The sequence below is a fragment of the Nymphalis io genome, chromosome 8 (assembly GCF_905147045.1).
Source record: "Nymphalis io chromosome 8, ilAglIoxx1.1, whole genome shotgun sequence".
Lineage (NCBI taxonomy): Eukaryota > Metazoa > Arthropoda > Insecta > Lepidoptera > Nymphalidae > Nymphalis > Nymphalis io.
Genome location: NC_065895.1, coordinates 6,801,596 through 6,828,877, shown reverse-complemented (window position 1 = coordinate 6,828,877; position 27,282 = coordinate 6,801,596). Strand labels below are relative to the sequence as shown.

At 32.2% G+C, this 27,282-nt stretch overlaps 4 protein-coding genes across 5 annotated transcripts in view; 2 read left to right on the top strand and 2 right to left on the bottom strand.

Moving 5' to 3' along the window:
- The window catches only part of LOC126770370 (uncharacterized), an 86,595-nt gene that overhangs the window by 35,422 nt on the left and 23,891 nt on the right, over nucleotides 1-27,282 (bottom strand). The window lies entirely within an intron of this gene.
- LOC126770341 (splicing factor 3B subunit 1) lies at nucleotides 272-10,350 on the bottom strand. The gene is made up of 21 exons (XM_050489713.1): nucleotides 10,188-10,350; nucleotides 9,670-9,938; nucleotides 9,464-9,590; nucleotides 9,005-9,084; nucleotides 8,693-8,890; nucleotides 8,412-8,604; nucleotides 6,070-6,320; nucleotides 5,710-5,899; nucleotides 4,997-5,280; nucleotides 4,639-4,842; nucleotides 4,352-4,550; nucleotides 4,096-4,254; nucleotides 3,695-3,987; nucleotides 3,193-3,351; nucleotides 2,310-2,498; nucleotides 2,035-2,217; nucleotides 1,727-1,905; nucleotides 1,370-1,615; nucleotides 1,036-1,248; nucleotides 575-791; nucleotides 272-458 (listed from the first exon to the last, which is right to left on the bottom strand). The coding sequence occupies exons 1-21, from the start codon at nucleotides 10,213-10,215 to the stop codon at nucleotides 300-302; spliced, it is 4,020 nt and encodes a 1,339-aa protein (XP_050345670.1). The 5' UTR covers nucleotides 10,216-10,350; the 3' UTR covers nucleotides 272-299.
- On the top strand, nucleotides 11,633-21,146 carry LOC126770343 (vigilin). Its single transcript, XM_050489716.1, has 17 exons — nucleotides 11,633-11,667; nucleotides 11,759-11,825; nucleotides 13,370-13,634; nucleotides 13,934-14,149; nucleotides 14,225-14,431; nucleotides 14,888-15,103; nucleotides 15,190-15,373; nucleotides 15,459-15,589; nucleotides 15,682-15,865; nucleotides 15,942-16,898; nucleotides 17,252-17,538; nucleotides 18,014-18,259; nucleotides 18,356-18,493; nucleotides 18,583-18,677; nucleotides 18,750-18,963; nucleotides 19,071-19,283; nucleotides 19,537-21,146. Exons 3-17 carry the CDS (start codon nucleotides 13,416-13,418, stop codon nucleotides 19,819-19,821), a joined length of 3,792 nt encoding a protein of 1,263 aa, XP_050345673.1. The 5' UTR covers nucleotides 11,633-11,667; nucleotides 11,759-11,825; nucleotides 13,370-13,415; the 3' UTR covers nucleotides 19,822-21,146.
- LOC126770368 (phosphatidylinositol N-acetylglucosaminyltransferase subunit P) lies at nucleotides 22,616-23,784 on the top strand. 2 transcript variants are annotated; one of them, XM_050489763.1, is made up of 3 exons: nucleotides 22,616-22,705; nucleotides 22,913-23,041; nucleotides 23,165-23,784. In XM_050489763.1, the coding sequence occupies exon 3, from the start codon at nucleotides 23,291-23,293 to the stop codon at nucleotides 23,762-23,764; it is 474 nt and encodes a 157-aa protein (XP_050345720.1). In that variant the 5' UTR covers nucleotides 22,616-22,705; nucleotides 22,913-23,041; nucleotides 23,165-23,290; the 3' UTR covers nucleotides 23,765-23,784. The 2 variants fall into 2 exon arrangements, with proteins under 2 accessions (XP_050345720.1, XP_050345721.1); XM_050489764.1 differs by lacking the exon at nucleotides 22,616-22,705 and adding an exon at nucleotides 22,808-22,826.

Below are 27,282 nucleotides of genomic sequence, written 5' to 3'. Positions count from 1 at the left end.
TAAAAATTACTCAAACCTGATAAGAACCAGCTAAATAAATTCAAAGTGTTATTTTTCTGTGAGTTGGTATGCTCACATTGACAAATTATACAATAATAATTATTGTTATTTAGCAATAATGTAACATATTCACTATAAGAGCACAAAAACATACTGGTACCTGCCCTGGTGAAATGCAAAACTATAAAAGTGCAGTCATTTTTATTCAGAAAAATGTTTTTCTGAATAAATTTCTCCCAAATTTACGATTACTAAATGAAACATTTTTCGACACACGCATAAATTTATTAAATAACGTGTTACAACAAATAATCTAATTCATATCTAATAAAGTGATTGTTTGGATCATTTTGTATTCTGGGGTATCCACCCACCAAAGCATCTTGACCTCCAATATACAAAGTGTTATATATCTTCCAATAAACATCGCGAACTTTTCTTGCGGGATGGAATAGACCCTAAAAAATTAATAATCAATTAATAACACACAATTTACAAACAACAGCTCCTTAGATATATGAATCATATACCATTTATATATTACATTAATTTGTTATTTATACATTACACTGACCTGTAAAGCATATTGAAGAATTTTAACAGGTCCAAGAGCCACTCTCATGCCTTCTACAGCATCCATAAAGGCTTGTACAAGATGAGGGGATGTTTCAAATATGTTAGGCCAGACATGATTCAATAAATGGATGAGAGCATCTTCACAACCAAAACCATATACGCCCAGGGCCATGTGTTTTATAGCTGCGCAAGCAGTTTGCCGGTGAACGAGGTCCCTATAAATTTAATTAAAACATAATTAGTATATTAGCAGACTGATGCGGTGATGTATCATAACTGCTTAAGACTGAATAGGTCTTGCTGTAGATTATTTGACAAAGTTAAACCCAATAATATACATGTCTTGTATAATATGATATTTTAATTTTTTTATATATAAACTTAAACTGCCGCGATGTCAATGTGTTAAATCTATATTATTAATTGTTTTTTTTTTCCAGTATGTCATCTATGTTGTACCTGTCCATAAGGGCGTCTTCGAGGAGTGGACAAACGGCATAAATGTAGTCTTTTCCCATTTCCCCAATATATTCAAACAAGAATGACAATGACTTGAGAACACCATTTTGTACATTTAACTCTGGCACTCTGTATTCATTCATCAAAGCCGGTAACACGGTGAAAGGGGAACACGTTTCTGCTACTATAGCAATGGCGACTGTTGTGCACACTCTAAAATAAAACAAAATATTTGTCTTAATTAGTATTATATAAAAGGAATTTATTTTAAGATACTACATATTAAAATATAATTTATGTTATATAATTAAAGCAATAAAATGGTTTTAACTACCTGTTTTGTCTCTCTTGTACTTTTAAATTATTAAGCAGCGTTGCTAAAACGTCATGTGGACCGATAGCTTTAGCGATGTAACCGAATGTATTTACTGTCGCTCGCCTAATAGCTTTCTTATGAGCCTTCAGAAGCTCAAGCAGTTCGAAGCAAATCCTCATCCATTCCCTCGCCGATACAAACTCTGGACCCCTGTCCGCAATCCGCCCAACCAAATCAATGCAATTTTCTTGCACTTTTTCATGTCTGTAAAAAAGATATAGCACATTTTCGTACTTTGACAATAATTCGATTTTATATTTTTTTTAAATAATTAGAGTCAAAACCCAACTGCTAATATTATTTTAATCCAAGTACCTGTTTTTCAAAATTGGTGTCAATCTAGGCAAAAGATCTTTAATGGGTGGCGTCATCTTCGTCATACCGATAACATTAACGATCGCTTTCAGTGCACCTAAAATTGATCCCAGTACTTCTGGGTATTCTTCACCTAAATATTCGTATAGTACGACACCTAAATGCCCCATAAGTTTTTCCTGTAGATAAAATATGACATATTTTAATTAGGTCTAAAAGAACATCTGAGGGGCTGAAGGAATTAAGAATAAATATATTTAAGTACTTTAATAAAATAAGAAAATAAATATTACAAAAAAAAGGAATACCTCTTGGCATGTTTTCATTACGACTGCAATCCGGGAGATGAGATCGGCAGCCTGTTGACGGACCTTCGCTGATTTGTTGTTCATCCGCCATAGAATAATACCACAGATTTGTGGCAGGTAAGGTTTCACTCGCTTGCCTAGCTGATTTACTATTGTCCCGAATCCGTTCAACATTACAACGTCCTGATTAAAACATTATGAAGTTATTAATATAATACATGAAATGATTTCTCACTAAGAATTCGTATATATAATATAAAAGTTAAATAACTCACCTCTGTGGTTTGTTCTTGGAATGCATACAGTATGCCATCAATTAAGGCTTCTTCCAGTTTTGAATCAATATCAGCAGCGCCCAGATTAGCAAGGATCTTTTCAATAGATTCCATTACCATTTTTCTGTACTGTTCATTGTCGTCTTTCAGATCATCGACGATTCTGTTGATAATTTCTGACGCACCAACCTAAAAAAATTAAATAATCTTTACAAGATGCTTAATGTTTCAACACTGCAATTATTACGATGGTGAAATGCCGAACTTATTTTTGGTTAACAATTTTTATATGTGAATTGAAAAATTTGTAAAACATTATTCCTAACCAATTTTAAGGTTCATGTAGAATATTTTATGGCAGCTTTAACATAATCTAATATAAAGTTCTGAAGTTCACGTCATCAAATTATACACGTTCTATCGGATTATATCAAAACATTATTATTAGAAGCTCACGTAGTTTACTCGTGTACACGACACAACATATACACGACTAAATGGGTTATGGTCCCATCGATATATGTTGCAAATATTTTGTAGATGTCTTGCCCTTCCAAGGCAAACTTCCAATTTCAATTGTATTGCAAATAAACAACTACAACATCAAAGGAATTAAGTCACACACAGCATCAATCACAGTCACCGTGGAAAGATTAGCTATATTAAAAATGTGCCTGCCAAATTTGGTATATTCAAATAAAAAAATCTCATGTTTTGATGTCTTTCGAAAATGCTTGATAATGCCATCAACTATTACTTCTCCATTATGAATTGCATAAATACATAAGTATTTCAATGAATATTTCAGACTTTGGATGTTTAATTTTATTAATTAAGTAAACTTTCTTCAACATTAATAATAATTGTAATATACAAAATATACCTTGTTGGCTATTTCTACAGTAGTATCGACAAGTTGCCTGTAGTTGCGACGATCCAGCGCCATTCGGTGATTCCAAAAGTGTTTGAAAAAGTGTGGAAGAATTTCATCCATAATATACTGAGGTTCAACACCATCTGTACCACAACACTGCTTCACTACCTGCAAACATTATATTAGAAAAGTTAAATAGATAATATAATATATATATATATATATATATATATATATATATATATAATATAATAAAGGAGAAAATATAAATATACAGTGTGTAATTAGTAAAAAAATGTACACATCTACACTTGGTGAGGTAATTATAAAATATATTACTTAAAAAGCGAGGACGAAAACAAAAAAATAAACACAAGATACATTTTTTAAAGAACATTTAAGGTAACTGTTGAAATTATTATAATTTCATAAAATATTGCATAAATTTAAGAAATAATGTGTGTTTTATTTGATATTTTATTATAGTAAGAAAATAAAAAGACTAACGCACCTTTAAGACAATCTTTTTCATTTCTTCATCGGGTGACTGAAATTCACGAATTAGAATGAGCATTACTTCACGCGTGTAATAGTTCGCGTATTCTGCATCCATCAAAGGTATGAGGTAACCAATGGCTTTTAAAAAGGCAGCTAACCCTTTACCGCGATGTGTTCTGATACCCTTCCACAAGGGTTTGAGTACCGAATCGAAGGATTCGATACCGTAGGGCGTGGCCGCCTCTGCGAGCGCGGCGCTGGCTAAAGCGGTAATCGTTCGTACTTTCTGCTGTTCATCGACCAACCCTGTTTTTATATGAAAGGGACTTGATTAATTTATATGTCATTATTTCATAGACATATTTATTGTAGATAAATAACAGACAGATATAATTTATAAGTAAGATGACATACCATGTTCAATGATTTCGACGAGTGATTTCAGATGAGGTAGTATGGCACATCCCATCAATATGGCAATCTGTTGCACAATTTTGATACCGGTGTGCCGAGCTTGCCATGATTTTTTTGATCTACAAACGGCTTTTAAGAATGGTAACAGCGATGGTATACCTGAAAAATGTATTGAATAGAAAGCATAAAACGTTTTTAGAGTTAAATGTAATGATATTATATTAATGTTTATTATATGTATATTTATTTTATTTACCGAGAGCAGATGCAACCACAGCAAAAGCTCTAGCGGTCGTGTTCCGCACATATTCATCAATATTGTCAATATCGGGTCTCATAGTTGATATCATGGTAGCCAAGCCAGCAGCTTTGGCCAAATTCGAAATAATCTCGCGTCCTTCAACTCGAGCATAGTAATCTTCATCAATCAAGAGTGGTTCTATTACGACCAAAATCTATAAAGACAAACCAAATATTTTATTTAGAAGTTTGTTAATTGGGAATTGATACGAAAATAATGATTTTAAATAGACTATAACTTACTTTGTGTACGTAAGGGCGGACTAAATCATCCAACTTATAAAGAATTCTGTCAATGACTTTCACTAGCAAATGGCGCTCCTGGTCTTCGAGAGTCGGGCTCATAAGCAATGGTAAAATCTGATTAAAGAGTGGACCCGCACCGAAGTCGCGAGCTTTGTCAGTGATTTGACGAAGAGCTGCTTTGCACATTGGCGGAGTACCATTCTATGAAAATAAAAGCAAAAAAATTGATAAATGTTTTAAAAAAAATTGTTTATTGTATACATCAATAATTTTTAAGCCATTATTATTGGTGTTTACCAAAATATGAACTAGTTTGGTTTTAACTACTGATGTCACATTTAATCGCTACTCTTACTTTAATTTTTAGCAGCAATTTCATGATTTTCCTCTCTTTTAATTCCTCTGGTGAAAGAGAATCCTCGTCTACTTCTATAAGCAGTTTGTCGAAGTACTGTGCATCCTCGGGCTTCATAAAGGGCAGCTGCTGACTGCCCTTGGGCTGCGGGTCGAGGAGGCGCGCCGCGGCCGCCGCCGACCCACCCACTTCCTCCGTCTGCATGAAAAAGCCGATTGGGGTACCAGCCAAAGGCGTGGGCGTTGCGGTCAGCTTACGAGCCGGGGTCCGAATCGGAACATAACCTGGGCAACAACATAAAAGATTAACAATGCAATCGTATGCCGTCGAACGGAACACTATTTGGTTATGAATAGTTTTGCAAGCTCCGCTAAATATACAGAACGGCAACTGAGGTATTAAAGCACAATCTGGATGTCTATCCGACGGCATGACTGTAAAGCCTTATTGTCATCATTCATCTGAAATAAAAATGTATTATTAAAATTGGTTTTTTAATATCTAAAATTAAACAACACATGTATTGTGATTGACACTGTTACGTCGATGTATATCCGTGACTTTGTTGGTGGCATTTAATACATGTGTCCTGAAACTAAAGTTAGGATAAATTACTAAGGGTTTACCTGTGCCTTATATCGATATTATGTTCTTTATAAAATAATTTTTAAAAACCACGGAAATCTAAGACATACAAATGAATATGTACTTACCAGCCGGCGGAGGCAAAACCTTGTACCCAGCTGGGAACATGGCGTCGAGTTCTTCATCAGTGTAGGGTCTGTTTCGCTCATCTATTTCTTTTTCCCATCGATAAGCTTGAAGTTGCTCTGGCGTCATTGCAGCTATGTGGCCTGGCGTTGGCGTAGCCATAGCCATAGCTTTTACACCCACTGGTGTGGACTAAAAAATATTCAAATAAATAATGATGTAAATCGAATGTTATTTTTATTTAAATTGACTTACATTTAACTAAGGTAAAATAACTGCCCCATTACTTAGGGTCTTTAGTATGAAGTTAAATTAATAAATGTTTGAATTAAAATATTTTTTAACAAGTATAAATGACTTACACCGCCAGGTGTAAAGATGGGCGTGTGCGGCGTAGGCGTGGCGTGGGAGGGCGTGGCGTGCGAAGGAGTCGCGTGCGAGGGCGTGGCGTGCGACGGTGTGGGCGTGGCCGCAGCCGGCGTGGCTCCCGGCGTCTCGTCCCATCGGGAACGGCGCTTTGTGCCCGGCGTCGGAGTCTCTTGAATTGTATCGACTCCGGCGCCACGGTCAGTACGCGGAGTCTCGGCCCATCCGCTTGCGTGACCAGGAGTCTCTAAAAAATGTAGAATGTGTTATGTATTATATATACATATATATGTATATAATAATCAATAATTTAAATTGGCGATGAATTTTTTATTGTTCCCAAAATTCTCACATATTTTTTATACTTTTTAGAAGCTCTTCCGAATGTTTCAAATTACATACTTTTTAAACAAAAATAGCTTTAAAATCAAATTTTTATTTTAATCTAATGTATAATCTTTAATAATAATAATGTCTTCCAGACCGATTTCGGCCACGGCGGCCAATCTCAAGAGAGATTAGCCAGCTATGCAGGATATATTATAGTGCACAAGCGTGTGTGCGAACACAGGTGCACTCTCTATTCCCTAACTCTCATAATCCGATGGGACGGCAATCCGACACGACCGGAAAGAGTTCATGCGCAGGACCAACGGCTGTACGTGCTTTCCGAGGCACACTTGTCCACACTTTTAACTTGCAGACTCCAGGCTGCTACTAAGAATTTTCTGACAGAAAAACCCAATAACTTTTTATTGGCCTGACCGCGGAATTGAACCCAGGACCTCCGCGTCTTACATCAAGCCACTAGACGAACGAGGCATAATCTTTACAGTATGTCTAACATGGCATGATTTAATAAAAGGATATATCATGGTATATGAAATATAGAAAATAATGCTGATTGTTGTATAGCAATTTAAGCATTTTTAGCTATAATTTTATTAATGATACCTATACTCTATTCAAATGAATAAAAATAAACCGTAATTTTAAATATGAATGAAATTTGATGAACTGACAATTAATATTAAAGTCTTGTCCAAGGTTTGCTGAACGAATGGAGAAAGATTGAATTTATACAGATAAAAAATACTTTATTTTAATTTTGTCACTAATTTTATATTTTTTATAATAGATATTTGTTTATTAATTTGTATACAATATGGATACGGAATTTTTTACAAATGAAATATTTGTAAAACATATAGAAAGTTACCTAATATTCGATAATATCTTTATGATTTATATATTATTATTGTTAAATTTAGTAAGATGGGTAGAATAATTCTTTTAAGAAAATAATTTTAAAAGAATTATTTAATTTTAAAGAAATAGAAATTTAAAAACTCAAAATATAGATTACTTTTAAGCATAGCAATAATAAATTTATAGTTTTGAAAATAATACGAAAGTAAAACATTCGTCTCTGATCTATCGTATCATGTGCCTGGCTTTGTTTAAACCGACTGTGTTTGATTTTGTATTTACGGCCTTTTGCTTTTGCCAACTGACTTTTGTTTTGCCTTCAACACGGACTAAGCTTATTGAAAATTATTATTTCAATTTAAAATTTAAGGTAAGTTGTTAATGTGTATGTAATATTTTTCAAAAATTTGAATATTAAAGAATATATATCAATCCTATTTGTTTTAAGTTGACAGTCATTTTGGATAAAATATAAAATAAGAGTTTTCTTTGAAAGACATTCAAAATACAATTTATTCGAAGTCTTAGTATTATAAAATATGTTACATAATATTTCTTGAAAAGTATACTTTATTATTAAAACATAAAATCTATTAAAATAAATAAAATGGAGTGTTTCTGTGATTAAAAATAACTGCCCGTTTTTAAGCTAATAAGTGCATTGTAATAAAAGAGGGCAAAAAAATTGAAAATTTGATGGAATCCTTGATACGACGTTTAACCCTACAAAATTTATTATAAATGTTGAGAGCTTAGAAACTGAATCTAAATTTTTGTTTATTAAATGTTTTTTTTTTATTTTACCTGCAATCCTTATAACATATTATATCTATTAAAATGTATATAAAATTATGCTTAAAATGAATAAAATATATCGTTCCATACTTTATCATTCATTCATTAACCCACTCATTCAATAATTTTCTCCTCACTAGTCTAACTCAAATGTCATGTCAATCAAAGGTCAAAGTTGTTTATTTACCTTCTTTCCTACTTCCATTGGAATAGAGTATAGGGAAGATTATCAAAAGTAAATTATTATAGTTAAGTACTAAACTCTAAACATAATGATAAAAAATATTTGAGACAGGTCACCATAAAAGCAAATATTTTGGTTTTTCAACCGTACCTCTATCAGTTTTAGGGGTCTCATCCCAGCGGTTACGTCGCGATGCATGATGCGCTGGAGTTTCTCGACCGGGAGTGGCATGTCCCGGCGTGAGGTGCGCTGGTGTGGCATCCCACACACGCGCCGAAGGCGTCGCCCCGGGAGTCTCTCCACCACGGCCTCCTCCACCAGGTGTCTCTTCCCAAGCACCACGCTGATTTAATCAAAATAGGTTAAGTTCATCAAACCCATTAAGATTGACCATGAAATATTATCAATTTTGTAATCCGCACTGCACAAACCTCGTTTTCCCAAGAAGGTGTAGCTTGGGAACTGGGTGTTGTTGCTAAAACAGGTTTCTTGACGGAAGGTGTATCTTCTGAACTCTGATCCCATCGACCTTTGCGCTTTGCTGCTGTAGGTTTAGTTGCTTCACCATTTGATTGTGCAACAGGTTTTAATGTCCCCTCTCTTGCTCTTTCCAATAGCTTTTTTCTTAACTGTAATACATTAAAATATATATACTTTTTCCATTTCTTAAATGAAGCATTCTTTATACTAATGGGAAACCAGACACTGCAAAAGTATAATAACAGGATTATAGAAGAACTTACTTCTGTCTCTTCAGCTCTTAGATACTGCTCTTTCATTATTTCTGTATAAGTTCGTGATCCTACATCTGGTGTTTTTCCACCTGTGAAACAAATTCATTTTAATACTTTATAAAGAACCTCCAATTGACTGAAGATTATAAAAATATTTTATTGAAGCTATTGATCTATTTTGAGTTTGTCAAATGACATGTTTTTAATAATATAAGTGTATAAAGATTATGGCAGAATTGTGCTAAGCCACTGTCCCATGCATTTTTTCAGCAAAGTGGCATATGTCATTCTCAGGAATATAAAGAATCTCTGTGCATACATCCACCTACATCTCACTATGTTAAAAAGCACAAATGAAAGACATGGACTCTCACATTTCTAATTGAATTTGAACTTCTAATTGTCTTACAATTGATAAATACAATAAAAAAAAACCAGTAAATCAAAGTTGAATTGTATGAAACTTACCTTCAGCAAATGGATCAGATCGTTCTGGAGATATAATCATCCGACGCCTCTTCTGGCGATATTCATCTTCTCTATCTGCAATAGTAGGCCTCCTCTTGTCCGCAAAGGGATCATAATCTTTGTCACTCTAAAACCAAAAGTTAATTCAAGGAATTAAAAACCAAAAAAACAAATAAAAACGAGATAATTTGGCTATAATAATTAACCTGAGCTATATCATTAAGTAAAGAAGCCGGTGCTGTATAGCCAGGCCTCTTTTGTGATATCGGCACATTCTCGACATCTTCATCTTCCACTTCATCGTTTGCAGCAATTGAAGTCACATATCCATCGTACCTGGATTTGCCTACTTGTCCAGCATTATCATATATGTCATTGTCATAATATGTTTCACCCAAAGACACTCCTTTTCCTGAACCATTTTCAGGAAGTTCATTTTTTTTCGATTGTATTTCACGAATTTGTGCTTCTATAGCTGTAATAATATATACGCAAGTTTTCAATAATATATACATTTACATTGATAAAATAAATAGCGTGCTGCTCAGCAATATCATATTAGGCATAGTTGAAACAATATTGCTTAATATTATTTACAAATTTAAATATTACATATTAAATAGTAGTTTTATTACACTTTATACATTAATATGGTTTTAAAAAGTAAAATGGCTGTATATTGCAGTATATTTAACAATGTCTGCTGTGGAAAAAAGTTAGTTACCTTCGTGAGTCCTTGGTATTTTATCCATTATTTTATTAACATCTAAAGTAAATAATCGTTATAAACGTATTTTACTAGCACTACACTTAATGAAATACTACATTAAATAATATTCTTAAATTCTCTAATCATTAACCCAATAACCACACCAACAACTTGCATCAAGAAGTGCACAGATTAATAATACATCTTGAGCGAGTTTCTCATCGACAAGAATACAGATTATAAGTTTGAACAAGATCATTTATTGTTACACTCTCACTACTTTATTATTACACTCTTGGCAATATGGTATCAACATTCTTAAAATATTATATTCTAGCTTCAACAAAATATCAAACCCCAAGTAAAAATTTAGTTATAAAAGTAAAGACGAAGATCTCAACCAAGAACTTTACGATTCTTAAAGTGTTTATTTTTATGTGATTGTAATTGCATACAACCAAAAAAAATCACCTTATAATGTCGTTAAAATAACTACACTTCGAAATAATGTTCCTTATAATATTTATTTGGTCTCAATTTCAGTTTTTTTTTGTAATTTGAAAATAGACCAGAAAAAAAAAATCTAAACTTTCGTCAATTATAGAAGAATCTTCAAAAAATTAAAAAAAAGAAACAGTTTTTTACGAACAACTTACAATGTTTTACTTATCATTAAATCAGATTTAATGCAAATTGTTACAGAATATTGGTACTTAGACTTCTCAAGAACTTGTAAATTAAAGCTACATTGATTAGATAGTGAGTGGTGAGTGAGCCAGTGTAATTACAGGCACAAGGGACATAAAATCTTAGTTCCCAAGGTTGGTGGCGCATTGGATATGTAAGCGATGGTTGACATTTCTTACAATGCTAATGTCTAAGAGCGTTGGTGACCACTTAGCATCAGGTGGCCCATATGCTCGTCCGCCTTCCTATTCTATAAAAAAAAAAAAGCTCTTACAAACTAATGTTTTGATTTACTACTGGACTTCTATTGCACCCTGGCGCAATCATAACAATTCTTTAAAATTCAGTGCTTACTAGAAACCTTCAGTTCCGGTCGAAACTTCGGTCCATCTTATTATACGACAATAGTTGTTTACGACAAAATAACAATACTTCGGTTTCGGTTTGATTTAAAAAAATTACGATGTTCCTACAGGTAAAATAGCGTAATAGAAAATAGAAATGATGACCTTTTTTTTGTTACTGATGTCAACATTTTGCGAGAGTGACCATATTTCATTGGCTGTGTTCGAAGATTGGTTTTTAAAGCAATACAAATACCTGACATTAAACAAAAAAAAAAACTAAAATAGTTTTTTAATATTTTTCATGTTAAAGTAATAAAAAAATACATTTTAATTCACTTAAATTCTAAGACTTTGCTTTATGTAAACAGTATTTAAAATATTGCTGGTAACCCTAATTCGTAGTACATCATCCAATGTCTGTGGTAAGTGGTTTTTATTCTCCTTGCTAGCGGTAGCACTGGGTACGTGTGTGCACGAAAATAATATTTTTTGTTTTCTTTTATATAGGTATCTGTATAATAATATTAAAAATAAATTGTCTGTTTTTGATAGGAGGAAAAAACTGCGATCCTGGCGTTTTAAGGATAATTTTCCAGATTGATTAGCTACAGTACATACGGTACGTACCAATAAATTTTACAAAGATTAGTTCCACGTCAAATGTGTTGGAAGAAGGTGACACGTATTATCAGAATCCGGAATACCGATTTTTGAATTATAAATGTTATTTTGATCATTTTCCTAATATATTATGAAAAAATGTTAATTTGCAGTGCATACTTTCAATATTGCCAAGAAATCAAGCATGACACTACTTTTGGTGAATAAAAATTTCAAAAAGTTTTACATGCCCAATTAAGTACCATATTATTATTGTTATGGCAAAAAAATACAGTTATTTCTATTGTAGTAGCTTCGTAATATAAGTTGTTCGTAATATAATACTATTCTATATTTGACGAAGATTATATTTAATGGAAAAAACATTAAGAACTTATCACATGTTCAGTTTATATTTTATATCAAATATATTTGAAAAAAATACTAACATAAGTGTAACAATGCTGAGACGCAAAGAAGCATATTTTAAAAATATTCTTATTTCTCACATATACAAAAGCTTTTTGGAAAACAAATTATAACTGTTTCATTTTAAATGTACTGCAAATTTTAACAACTAAATATCAAATCAAAATAAAGTTTTGTTTAACTGTAATTCAGCTTTTTATATTATTTTAATGATTAATATAAAGAACAATTATTTCTCTTAATGTATGAATTATTTATTAAATGTTATATGCTGTTATACAGCATATAACATAAAAGAAATGAATCAAACACTATTTCATATGCCCAATGTGAATCTCTTAACTAGTATTGAATACAACTACTCAATGTACATATACTAATCATTAGTATAACATCAGTAAAAGTATAAAAGCAGTAGTTTGTCTTTTTTATCAACATCATTATGATTAGTAAATTAGTGAATAATTAACTAATTTCTATTCGATACTTATAACTATAATTATTTTGTGTGTTGTTCTCTATGATTATACAATATTTTAAGTTGATTAGATATAAAAGTCATTAGCCACAATTATTTAATCACACTTTTCAATTAATAATCTTCATGTTTACACTGTTATCTACTTACGCTTTTATATCTTAAAATATTGTGTCATTATGACATTGATAAAAGTTATAAATTAACACATTTAAAAAAAAATTATGAGTTATATTTGCAATTAAAAATAGTTCAAACATACACCACTAAGTAGTTACTGAATAAGTTGTGATAACTTTGCCATTATTACACTTATTCAGATAAGTAATGGTCAGTAGAAATAAGGCTTAAAAAAAACGTATCTTATATTTTGGTTCAAAGTTTTAATATATTTTATTATTATAGTAGCACTTTCAATGAAGATACATTATGAATTTAAGTTAAAACTACCTGACCTGACCTCTATATGCTGATAAATGTAATTTTATCTATTTTATTGTTCCTTAGCATTTCATATTTAAATGTCCTTCAACTTCATATTTTCAATGTAAGTTAATGAGAGACTCCAATTCAACAAATACTTTAAACAATTGTTCAAACAAGTTATGTAAATTGATTGCTTTTTTTTATTTAATTTGACGTCTTTCATATCATAGTACTGTAACGACTTGGCGCGAACAAGGACTGCTGGAGGAGACGAAAATGATGCATCAGCAATCCATGATGGTTGGAGATATGATACCCGTACATTCTGAAATACCCGTGCATACTGAAGAGATGAATAACGTTGGGTACGACAACAGTAATTCATACGCTTATGATGACCTGTTCCCGGCTTTGCCGCATTCGCAGCCACCTGTGCAGCGCAACATTCAACAAGTCACTAATAAATTGCGTGTCGGCTCTTCGCTTCATACTCAGGTAATGATAATAATTATTAGGTTAACGATAATATATACATAAAGATAAAAAAAATTATATAAGTGATGCTGATAAAAATGTACATTAAACATACCAAATGATATGATCGATATGCTGTATGCATGTATAATTTTTTATTACATTTTATTCAATATTTAATTACATTATTGCTTATTAATTTATCATTTCACTGTTATTTTTATATATTCTCTCATTTATAGACTATTTTAATATGTATTAGAAACTAAAATTATGTTAATCCTAATTACAATTATTACAAGCAATATTTTTAATTTTAGGTTTTCCATGTGCCATACGAAGAAAGAAAATTGGACAATGCTAACACTTTTGGAGAGGGTGAATCTTTGAGAACTTGTCAATCGATCACCAAGGACACCGGAGCCCATATTGAGATATCTACAAGCAAGGATGGCAGCTTAACTTTTCTGATAACTGGAAAACATAGCTCCGTTCTTGACGCGAGACGACTTATATTAACCCATTTTCAGCAACAGGTATGTAATTAAGTTCTTCTCCTATTAAAAGATGAGAAATATTTTCAGTAATACTTACAAATTAATATTTTTTAGGCAAGCAAGCAAATAACAATCCCTAAGGAACACCACCGTTGGATATTAGGCAAGCAAGGGCAAAAATTAAAAGAGCTTGAGAAGGTTACTGCTACTAAGATCAGTGTACCTGGTATAGCTGACAACAATGAGACTGTTACAATTACTGGTACGAAAGAAGGAATTGAAAAAGCTGAACATGAAATACGTGTTTGCTCTGAGGAACAGGTATATATGTTTTTAAATAATATAAGTACCATTATGGTACTTATATGCATTTATAGTAATTTTATTTTGTCAAAAATTAAATTCTATGGATTGTAAAACAATAGCAAGAGATAAGAGATTATTGAAAGCTAATGCTTTAGATTGAAATGAATGAACATATAAATTCGAAATAAGAAACCAAATTCGATCTTACTGATTATAAGTATATATTCCAGCTTCCGATATTTAGTAAAATAATTGCAATTATGATTAAGGACTATTTTGTGAATACCACTCAAACTCAAAATTTGTTAACAACAAACGAAATTTCTTAAATTGTATTGGACAGGCTTTTAAGATTGCCGATAAGCTTGATTGCCCTGCCCTATCTCAAATATCCATCCAATATGCAGTGCAATGCATCACTAGGTCTTTGACCATGTAGTGTTAATTTAATAATTGCTATGTTTATTTCAGTCGCGTAAAGCTCTTGAGCGTGTAACTGTACCGAAGATTTATCATCCATTCATCCACGGTCCATTCGGTGAACGCTCTGCTGCGCTTAGTGCGGAGACCGGAGCTCGTATTCATATTCCGCCAGCGTCGACTCAAAGCGATGAAATCGTTATTGCGGGAGAGAAGAATGGAGTCTTAGCAGCTAAAGCGCAAATAGAGCAAATTTATGAAGAAATGGTAAACTAACTGTTGATCAATAAATAATAAAGCTGTATTTGTATACTACTAAATAATTGATTTATGGTGTACTTTTATATAAATAGGCGAAAAAATGCTCAACTGTCCGCGTCGAAGTGCCTAAGTCTCAACATAAATACGTAATTGGTGCTCGGGGAAATACGATTCAAGAAATTTTGAAAGAGACTGGAGTGTCCGTTGAAATGCCGCCGCCTGATTCTCCGACTGGCACAATTACTCTTCATGGACCGCATAATAAAATTGGTCTTGGTAAGTCAACTGTAAATTTTCACAAATATTTATTGTGAAGATATACTATTTCTTCTATTAAATAAATTATTTAAATTTTTTACAGCCCTATCGAAGGTATGCGAGAAAGCTAACTCTGTCAAAACTGCTACTGTTGACGCTCCAACATGGATCCATAAATATATTATTGGAAAGAATGGGTCTAACATCAAAAAGATTACTCAAGACTTTTCAAAGGTAAAAAAAAAAAAATTCCGTCTTTTGCATGATTGCGATTGAATAATCAATAGGCTGAGTAGGCTTATATAAAATTGTATATTTCTCTATAGGTACATGTTGACATAACGCATTCCGAGGATAAGGTTAAAATAGATGGGCCACCAGAAGAGGTAGAACGTGCTCAAGTTGAACTGGATGACTTTGTTAAGAATCTGCTTGCAACACTTACATATGTCGAACTCTCTGTTGATCCTAAATTCTTTAAACATATTATTGGCAAAAATGGATCAAATAGTAAGTACTTAAAATGAAAGCTTAGAAAATGAATCAATATTGTATATCAATAAATAATTATTGATGTTTCTTTTAGTTAACCGACTGAAAGACGAGACTGGTGTAGTAATCAATATTATTGAAAACGAAGGAAACAACGTAATCCGTATCGAAGGTAGTCATCAAGGCGTAGCTGATGCAGAGAGAGAATTAAGAGAGATGGTAATGAAACTAGAGAATGAGAGATCCAAAGAAGTTTTCGTTGATCATAGATACATTAAATCATTAATAGGAGTTAGAGGGGACAAAATAAAAGAAATTCGTGAAAAGTTTGATCGTGTACTCATATCACTGCCAGACCAAGGTCAAAAAAGAAGTCCCATCAAATTAAGAGGTCCCCAAGAAGACATTGAAAAATGTGAAAAATATCTTCACAAATTAATGAAAGAGATTGCCGAATCATCCTATGTCCAGGAAGTGCCTATTTTTAAACAATTTCATAAATTTATTATTGGTAAAGGTGGTTCTAATTTAAGAAAGATTCGAGATGAAACTTCAACAGCAATCGATCTTCCAGCAGAAGGAGATGATAGTGATGTTATTACCGTAAGAGGTAAACGGGAAAATGTAGAGGAAGCCGTTAAAAGAATACAGCAAATCCACAACGAAAAAGCGAATATTGTAACCGACGAAGTTACGATTGCGCCTAAGTTCTATAATTCTTTAATTGGTGCAGGTGGGAAACTCATTCATTCCATTATGGAGGAGTGTGGCGGTGTACTTATTAAGTTTCCGCCTGCCGATAGTGATAGTGATAAGGTAATGATTAGAGGCCCTATAGAAGATGTAGAAAAGGCTAAGCAACAACTGTTGGCGCACGCAAGCGAACGTGAACTCACTTCGCACACAGCACATGTTCGCGCTAAACCGGAGCATCATAAGTTCCTGATTGGAAAAAGCGGTGCAAATATTAAAAAGATTCGTGAGCAGACTGGAGCTCGAATTGTTTTTCCGACAGAAAAAGATGAAGACAAGGAAGCCATTTTCATTATTGGTAAGTCAAGGTATATTCAATTTTGTTTGTAGGTATGTTAAAATATATATCAACCAATTACCATAAAAAGAATCATAATTTCATTTATTATTTTATATCAAATTAAAATTCGAAAATAAAAAAATGTCTTTACTTACCAAAAACCAATTTACAGTTTTGTGTCTGAAGCCTGTATCGTAGGAAAAGGTTCAATACAATATTTGATCAATATATTTAAACTTATGATATCAGTGACGCATATGATATACGAAACTATTTTGATTTCAAAAATAAATCTAGTATTCAATTTGAATGACAATATCACTTCCATCAAATATTGTGTATAAAACATTAATAACATTTAAATACAATAGGACGCGAAGAGCAAGTTGAAGCAGCGCGTAAACAACTTGAAACTGCCGTGGCTGAAATTAGCAACGTATCGGAAGGCGAAATGTCCGTAGATCCTCGCCACCACCGGCACTTCGTAGCGCGACGAGGGGAAGTACTGCGACGCATAGCAGACGACTGCGGCGGCGTGCAGATATCCTTCCCGCGCCAAGGCGTCAGCAGCGATCGTGTCGTACTTAAGGGACCCAAGGAATGCATTGAGGCGGCGAAGAACCGAATCAATGAAATAATCGAAGATTTAGAAGCCAAGGTTTGTGATTAATTATTAACTTGCACATTGTGAGTGATCGCCATACCTTGTTATATCTGTTATATTATTTGTTAACTGAGATACTATACTTATGATATATATGCATCTAATGACAGCAGGAGTGAAGATTAGATTAGAACCATAGGTTTACATATTGCATATGATTTGCTAACAGCTCTGCTTATGTACTACAAACAGTTCTTGAATAATAATTTTATATATATTTTTAATACAATACTATTCCATTTAATGACTTATATTCATTTTCATTGTACTACCAAAGTAATTTATTTACGAATCCATAATCTAAACTGAAATTATTTTAGATGTTGTTTATTTGTTTTTTCACCTCCTGCCATTGGAATAGCCTATAAATATATATATCTATATAATTGTTAGTATACCAAAAAAAATTAACTTATAATTCCTATTTGTAAGTTCAAGATTTAATGCTAATATTGATGATATTTTTCAGGTTACAATTGAATGTGTTATTCCTCAAAGGCATCACCGCACAGTAATGGGTGCTCGAGGTGCCAAGGTTAAAGACATCACAGCAGAATTCGATGTGCAAATTAAGTTTCCAGAGCGCGATCCTACAGAAGGTGCTGATATACCTGTTAAAAATGATGAAAGTTCAGAACCAAGCTTTAATGACATTATCAGAATAATGGGCCGCCCTGAAAATTGTGAAGCTGCTAAGAAAGCCTTGCTTGAGCAGGTGATGACTTAAATCTACTAATTTATAATTAAATAAAATTCCAATTCTTTAAATATAATTGTAAATGAAATATACCATTCTCTTATAACAAACTAGGTACCAGTAACAATTGATGTTGAAGTACCAAATGACTTACATAGACTACTTGCTGGTCAAAAGAGAAGAGAACTGATGCAAACCTATGATGTTCATATTTTGATGCCTTCTAATGAAGAAATCAGCGACATTGTAAAGGTAAATTTACTTTTCTGTACTGCAACAATATTTCAAGGCAACTGGCTAGCATTTTTTATTAAATAAATTTATTTTTTTAATAACATTAGGTGACTGGAACACCAACTAATGTTGAAAAAGCAAAATTCGCACTTGCTGACAAAATAATTGAAATGGAGAAAGAAAAAGAAGATAGGCTTTTGAGGTAATTTTGTGAGTAAGCAATATATATATTAAATGTTTGATTTTTTTTAACTGATATTTTAAATTTCTTTAGGTCTTATGAATTGAAATTCAAAGTTGATCCTGAATATCATCCTTTGGTCATTGGCAAAGGAGGTTCAGTGATTACTAAAATTCGCACTGATTATGGAGTACAAATCAACTTGCCAAAACGAGGGGAACCAGATGATGACATTATCACTGTTCAGGGTTATGAAGATAAGGCAATTCAAGCCAAAGAAGCCATCATGGCCATTGTGCACCAACTTGTTAGTTTATTTTTACCGCTTTTGTTTCATTTATATTGTTATTTTATTCTTTTTTTTATTAAAAGCTAAAAATGAATAATCATTATAAAATAAATAATTTTATATAGGATAATCAATATCGGGATGAAGTAGACATCGATCCTCGAGTTCACAGAAGGCTTATCGGCCTCCGCGGCAAGAACATCCGACGTATAATGGACGAGTACAAAGTTGATATTAGATTTCCAAAACAAGGTGATGATAGCATTGTTGTGATAACTGGCGATGAAGACAATGTTTTGGATGCCAAGGACCATCTCCTAAACCTTGCAGAAGAATATGTAAGTATTCTTTCAAACAAAGTTTATTTTTTATAAAAAAGCAGAAGTGCATTTATGTAGATAGAATTTACCCATTATTTCATACATTAAAGAACTAATACCAAGATCTTAACTTTCATATGACATGATTAAGATTCCCTGCAACTTAAATTTAATTTATGTTCACCAAATATAGCAACTTCGTATAAAAATGTTTTCATTGCCGTTAAAGTATACATGTTTCGTATATTTGCATTAACGGTGTCGTTGTCAGTTGCAAGATGTAGCGGATCGATACCAGAGGCCAGCGGCACCGTCTCTGGGTGATTTCGGAGACGTGCTGGCTGGTGAAACAGCTACTGCCGGCGGCGCCGGTGGTGCCGTTGTTTCTGGTGGCGCTCAGCAGGCAGCGACCCCCGGTTTCGTCGTGAAAGGGGGCCCGTGGGAGCAGCGCGCGCCGGACACCGCGTCCACGCACGAGTTCCCTACCATGCCGGGCGCGCCGCGGGCCGCTGCGCCCAGCCCAGCGCCCACCGCCGCGTGGGGCCCGCGTCGCTAAGTCTTCCCTGTTCGACCACGTCCCCCGAAGTCACGTATTCGTAATCTATATAGATTAACAAAAAGACAGCAATTCGCTTCAAACGTCAAAATAAAGCGAAATTATGAACGAACTAAAACAGTTTGTAATTATTGACTGATTACTGTCGTGTACTCTTTTTTTAGACTAGACTCGTTAGATACCGAGACTACGGGTGGGCTTGTGATTATACACATTATAGATGTATACTGTTTACATATACTAAATCTCTTCATATTATTGACAGAATTAATTTGTTTACTACTAAATGCGTCAGGAACGGCAAGTAGTAATTATTATTCAGTAGATGACAAAGCGATTAAATATTTCATTCCTTCTCTCGATTAATATATATATATAATAAAAATTCGTTAATTTTCAATTTAGATTAATATTGCCGAAATACGCCATATATATATGCATAATAAAAATCGTTATTATATTAATAAAATAACATTTTACAGAAAATGCCATTTTCTGATTTGCATAGATTGTACTTTTGATACATATGCATAATTAATTTAAATGTAAAGGACCGATATACGCGATAATATTTTGTAATAAAAATAATATTGTTTATCAAAAACATTTCTAAGCAAATAGGTTATGAGTAAAGTTTGGAACCAATTTTTTTGAAAACAGAATTGATATATTTTTAGATTGTTTCTTTTATATGCTAACATGGTAGAGTAACTTTCAAATAACTCTTATTATTCAGTTTCGTATACTGGCCGATGTTCAATTTTCTTTGGATAGCATATTTGCATATCACATTGTTAATTACTTAGTTGGCGTATTTGACTATGAATGAGAACCAAATTATCACTATCAATTTATACATGATAAAGTAATGGTAATTTGCATTGGATTTGGATTTCTTATAAAAATCGAATGATCATATCTAAAATAGAACTGCAAGTGAATTGTTAATAACTAGTCATATAACTTATCAGTAAGCAAATCTAAATTTTTGTATGGGTTTTAAAAAAACATTTATTTGCAAAATTCATCTTGAAATATAAAAGGGGAAGATATGTCAAACTTTTATATGAACAGTCAATAAAAAATTCCAATCTTTAAACATAACATATTATTTTTAAAAATGTTATAGTTGTACTTATTGGTTAAAATAATAATGAAATAATTTTACATAATAATAGTTTTGTTTTTTTCTACATTGTTTTGTAAGTGTTGCCTAAAGCAGTAAATAAATCAAAACTAATTAATAAGACGAGAATGAATATTTTTACAAAGTAATTTGTACATAGTGAATTGTGTTTGAAATATTAATAAAGTCTTTTACAGTATTTTTTATCTTTTGTATTAAATATTTTTCCATGAACAAAATTAATTTACTATTTCTTTTTTTTCAAATCTAAGTTTGTTTTTACTTCTATATAAATGTAAAACTGTTATAACCTCTGTTCAATACTGGTCTCAAAGACCGTGAAATGGAATTTCAAAGGTCTTAGACCATTTATTTGGATTCTAAATGTTTAAATTTCCCTTATCAATTGAGGAGTGATCAGATCAGGATAAAAAACATTGCTTCATTATCGTCTGATATTTTTCTTCCTCTTATCTATTTTATAAATTTGGACTATAGCAACAATACCCTTCTGAACTAGATCTTTGTCTTATACAATTAACCTTCCTTTGCTCTATCTTTCTTCATGTCGTCTTTCAGTCTCGCCAATATAGAAGCTTAGTACTTTTAGTGTGTTGTCCTGCTCTTTACAAACAATTCATAAGAGTACTTCACAGACCAAAAAGGACCACATCTTTCCTGCTGATTCTGACACCTAAAACTTTTTAAGACCATTTAGGTGTGGTGTCCTGTGTGTGTCCCTTTCTGTGCAATTCTACGAATTCTAGCTTTGACTCAAACTCGTGAGTGAGGTGAACCCGTCTCATTCCCAGCCAGAAGCCAATACAAAGTCGATAAATGATTCTCACGGCATAGCTCTAAGATGTCGGTTAAAAACTGCTTGAACGTGTTAATTGTAAATAACGATTGCTTCTGATGCGGCGTGAGTCGGGGCTTTCCAAATTGTGATACACAGATACACCAATTAAAAGAGTTATTTCTTTTTCGGGCGGGCATCCAACATTAATTTTTCGACGATATTTGACATGACCTCATTCGGCGTCCGGCGTCCAGGGCGGGAGTCGTATTCAATCGGTCCTTGACCTTGTTTAAATGGACCATTCCACTTGTAAATCATAGTAATACCAGGTCAGTGAGTTCCATAAACGACTTTCATCTCACTTATTATGACTTGGGCGGGTTTTCAATGCTTAATCGAAAACTTTATCACAGCTTGAGGTTCAATTTTATCTATTTTCTTCAGCATTGACTTACTTCTTTTCATTATACAAGTACAAGAATTATTTCATAGTTTGTTTTTATTATTTGTGTATTACTGTTCTTCCTGAGACGCAATAGAAGAATTATATTACTTAATCAAACATATTAATAAATAATAATATAACAACATACATACAAAACATACTGCTTATTATGTTTTAAATAATTGCAGAACATGTTTACATAGAATTATATTAATTAAATTAATTGATGAATGAAAATGAATGAATGAAATGAATTAATTATATGTTTAATAGAAATGACATAATAATGGTTTAATTATAACAATTTGGGGTTTGCTAATAATAAATAATATATCTGCAGCAGTGGAGTGAACGAAACAGAGCATCTTTTATATAAAGTTAACTTTAAGGACTGTATTGTTGTCTTTATAAGTATTGAATTAGCAACACTGCCTGGTTGTCAAAAATGACTTATTGTAATTCTTTTGGTTTCAAAATTCAAAATGGAAATGGCAGATCAAACGCAGAAGAAGGTGTTAGTAGTATTTAAGTTTCAATTAAAATATTACGATTTAAATATTACAGAATAATAAGAATAAATTTTTATATTTGTCAGTTAGTTCGAACGACACTTGCCTTTCAATCGAAAGGCATTCGTACGTTTCTTTTTAAATGAACAATTTTGCAAATATATGTACTAATTTCAAGTATTGGAAAAGTAAACCCCATTTTTAAATTTCAGTTTATTAAAAATTCCCTTACTAAATAACGAACAAGCTCAATTGGTATCTGACGTATTAAATGTTGACAAAGAACTTAAAGGTAGTGGAATCAACAGAGAAATTAGTATAGATGAAGACTGTCTATTGATGTAAGTATGCTTTCATTCAGAACTCTGGTACATAGTAAAATAATTAATATGAAAGTTAAATAACCTTTTTATTAATATATTACAATTATAACATTTTCGAATTATAGATCAATGTATTTTCAGAATATTTGATGGTGCTGACTACAAGAAGTTACGAGTGTCAATTAATGCTCTACTGAAAAATGTTAATCTGATAGTAAAAACTTTTAGTTTATTTTGTTAGTTATACTTTCATCTTAATCTTTCACAATGCCTGAACACACTCCAGCTCCTACGCCTTGTAGATCACTGTATGGTTTCTTCATGTACTTGTTAAGTAAAACAATTTTAGCAGTTTATTGTATCTGGGCTATAACTCCTGATTCTTATTTACATTATATAAATATTTTCTATTATCCACAAAAGTACTGGGCAATAGCAGTTCCTATACAATGTTTAGTGGGATTGACAATGTTTGCATTTTTAGTTTACCCTAGTTCAAATTTAATGTTAACAACAACAATAAATAGTCTTAATACTATTCATGACACTTTTACCAGGATTGATGATAAAATTACTGAAAATCAAAGCAGTGCCAACAATAAATGTATATGTGAAAATGATACTAAATGTATGAAATTTACTTATTTAGCCAGTAATAAGGAACTTATAGAAAATACTGTACCCCAATTAGTAGATTTAGATATACGTCTTGTCTCGAAGAAACTTTACCTTTGTAGATAATAAAAAAATTATGATTGATATTTAGTTTTTTATTGTTATAATATTAGCTAATGCTCGAAATTTGTTGCAATGACCTTTTAAAAAACTAAATGATAATTACTGATTTGCTCAGCCACATGTCACCAACCAATACTTTATTAAAATTAAACTATAACGAATAGTGATTAAATATAAAAAGGTAACAAATACTTTAAACTTAGTGTCTATTATCTGGAAAGAAAAAAGCTGAAATTGTGATAACATATTCTTATAACAACTGTTACTTAATCGAATCCCAAAAAAGGTGGTGAAAGTTAGTTAAGAACTGTCACTTTTTAACTTAAGATTTATGGGTTTATAATTGGGCTCATCATTTAATGTCATATTTTAAGTCTTCAAAATTTAACCCTAAAAGGACGAGAACGAGTAAATGAGTAATGAGGTGAGTTAAAAGTTTTTAAGTAAACGAAGTATATTAAATATAGAAGTTGGTGGCATGGAAATCAATATATAGAATTAACTAATTACTAAGAAACTACAAATTAACTAAAACTTGTTTCAAGTTTTTTAATTCAACCCTAACTGGATTAAATGGAAACTTAAAGGCTTGTGTAGTCTATCTACCGCTACTTTCCAAGTTAAGGTCATAAAAATTGGTGTTATATAACTGATACAGTTTTCTAATACAAAATATTAGAACTTCCTGTATTTAAAACCAAACTGTTTCAGTGTTTGGTGGAATCCTAAAGACATCATCTGTTAGCATTAGTAATAATTAATTCAATGGGGTTAAAAATAAGCGTTGTTTTGGATAATACTCGGCGTAATCTCGAAATGTTCCTACAGGATGCACAATCAGTTTTGGCGTCTTATCCATTGATGTAGATTGCTATCGCATTAATTAGAGACATATCATGTCTTGTAAACGTCTATTTTCTCCGCCCTTGAAAACATATAGGCTTGCTCACACCGCATGGTTTCATTATTCGGGTATAGTGAATTGTTACGTTATAATTATAAAAGATTTCTAAGTCCTATTATTATGCATATTGAAAAAAATTGGAGAAATCTTCAACGAAAAGTTCTTTCTTCATATAGCTAACGCTTCTGCTTATCGATTGGAAGTTGCACTCTACAAATGCGGATCTGCGGATTTCGTAGAGTGCAACTTCCTGCCTTCGATATTCTTGGCCAGTGGCCACCCGTCGAATTCTCCAGACTTAGCATATTATGATTTTCGCTTATTCCCAAAATTGTATGAGTAAGTTCGTGAAACTAAAGGAGAATGGCCAAAAGTGCTCCAAATATACACCACTAACGAGACCTATGTTGATTTATAGGCCACTTAACAGAGAGTAACTTTTACTATGAGACAAAAAAATTTAAGCTCTCAGTAAAAAGTTATGATTGTATGAAAAATAATAATAGTTCAACTTTTCTTTGAATCACTATTTATTTAAATACATTTTAATTGTGCGCAGGTAACTTTAACTCTTGATGATTCATCGATAACCCCGCACAAATTGCAGATAACACTATTTTCATCCCTTTCGCACTTAGCAAATAATGCGCTAGAGCATTAACACAATCAGCTTTTACCTGAGTACTTAGAGTAGTACCAGGTACTCAGGTACTACTTAAAACACGCGTTGAGCGTTGTGTTTTCTCTCTTTTGGGCCTTTGATGAAAATCTATTTCAGCAAAAACCTAACACGGGACACCAAGCGGTATGACATAATATGCGTAGTTTAGTTCAAAATGTGCGATAGACAGAATTACATTAACGATATTTTTCGCATAAAAAGGTAAAAAAACATGACTTATTATTTAGTTATATCTTTTTACTGAATGCATATTTTTTGTTGCGGTCTGGTTATAATGGCTCAGTATAGTGGTGGACACAATATGGTATCTATGGGTGAACATCTGGACCATATCCATACATTTTTGGCCATTCTCCTTTGATGATAATAACGCATTTATATATTCATTTGTCAAAGATGAGTCTTTTAAAGGCCAATAAAATGTTTTCTCGAAATTAATAAGAAAGTTAGAAAAAACGTTAGGGATTGCATTTGACATTCGCATATCGAATTTGGGAGTTAATAAGGGTTGTTTTTATAGGGGTTGGTTGCCTTTTTCCAATGACACCCCACTCACACCCCGCGTAGTTTTTTTTTTATTTCAGTTTGAAGTTACGTGCAACGGAATATTATTTGTTTATATGTGCATTTTTAAAGGCCAGGACTCTAGATCATTTGCGCATTAAATATTACAGTGAACAAGTGAGTGTGCAAATAATCCGATATTTTGATGGGGAAACAATCCAACATGACTATAAAGAGAATAGCCTCAATTGTTCAATGAGTACAATAATTCCTTCAATTTCTTCAATTCCGGGCTGCTAATAATCGTAAGAATTAATAAGCAGAGAAGAAAAAAAATAATATCGACATATTGTTTTTAAATTCTTCCTCGTTTTCGCAAAATTAGCCTCACACAACTAACTGCAAAGTATATTGTAAAGGCAAACATGTATTAGGTACACTTTAAATTGTAATTAATTGGTTTAAAATGTATCCAACATTTACTTAGTTACAACTTTAGTTAGTTACTTAACCGCACGTGTTCCTTGTAAGTTGTTAGTAAATTTATATAATTAGGAAGACACTGACCTTCAAATTACGGTTTAGCCTAGTTTGGGCCTTGGGGATCCAAGGTACCCTTTTTTTATTATCGTATTTTTTTTTCTATAATCAAAAATATTATAAAATATATGAATATATTCGTCGTATCATTTGTTACACAACTGATATGAATTACCGTAAGTAGAAATACTTACCTGCGTAGTGTATTTAAAATATAATAATATTATGTGTTGGATACGTACGTAGGTAACTAGGTACATACTATTTCTAATATTATGAAGAGGTTTATAAAGAGGTACCATGTATTGTTTTTAATCCTATTGATATAGAACTTTCATAATACAAGTTTAGTTTCAGATCGAATATAGGCTACCTACAATCTACATAGGTAGTATGTTAATAGGTTGCATATTTGTTTAAGATATAGTTTAATATGCTGTCGTAGTGGAAGAGAAATTGATAGTAGGCATTTTCGGGGTATATATATATATATACAAAAATTTTGGATTTGGGTTTTCTGTACCTATATAGTTTTGACAACGTTCACTCCGATTTATAGATACATTATTAGTTTTTTTGTTTGAAAAATATGTATTTAGTTCTCACAAAGTGTTAATCCTTATCGTAATTAATACCTAATATCAAACATCAATTTAAGAACATAAAATAATTCAAATAGATACGATTTTTAACACTTCGCAATTCGAACCAGTAGTTTTATATAAGTATGTATTTACAAAAAGAAAAATATTATATGTAGTATATCAGTTGTATGGTTTCCATAGTACAAGCTCTGTACAAGCTTAATTTGGGATCAGATGGCCATGTGTGAAAAATGTCCCAGGATATTATTGTTATTATTTATAATATCCGTTGACGTACGTATACGTC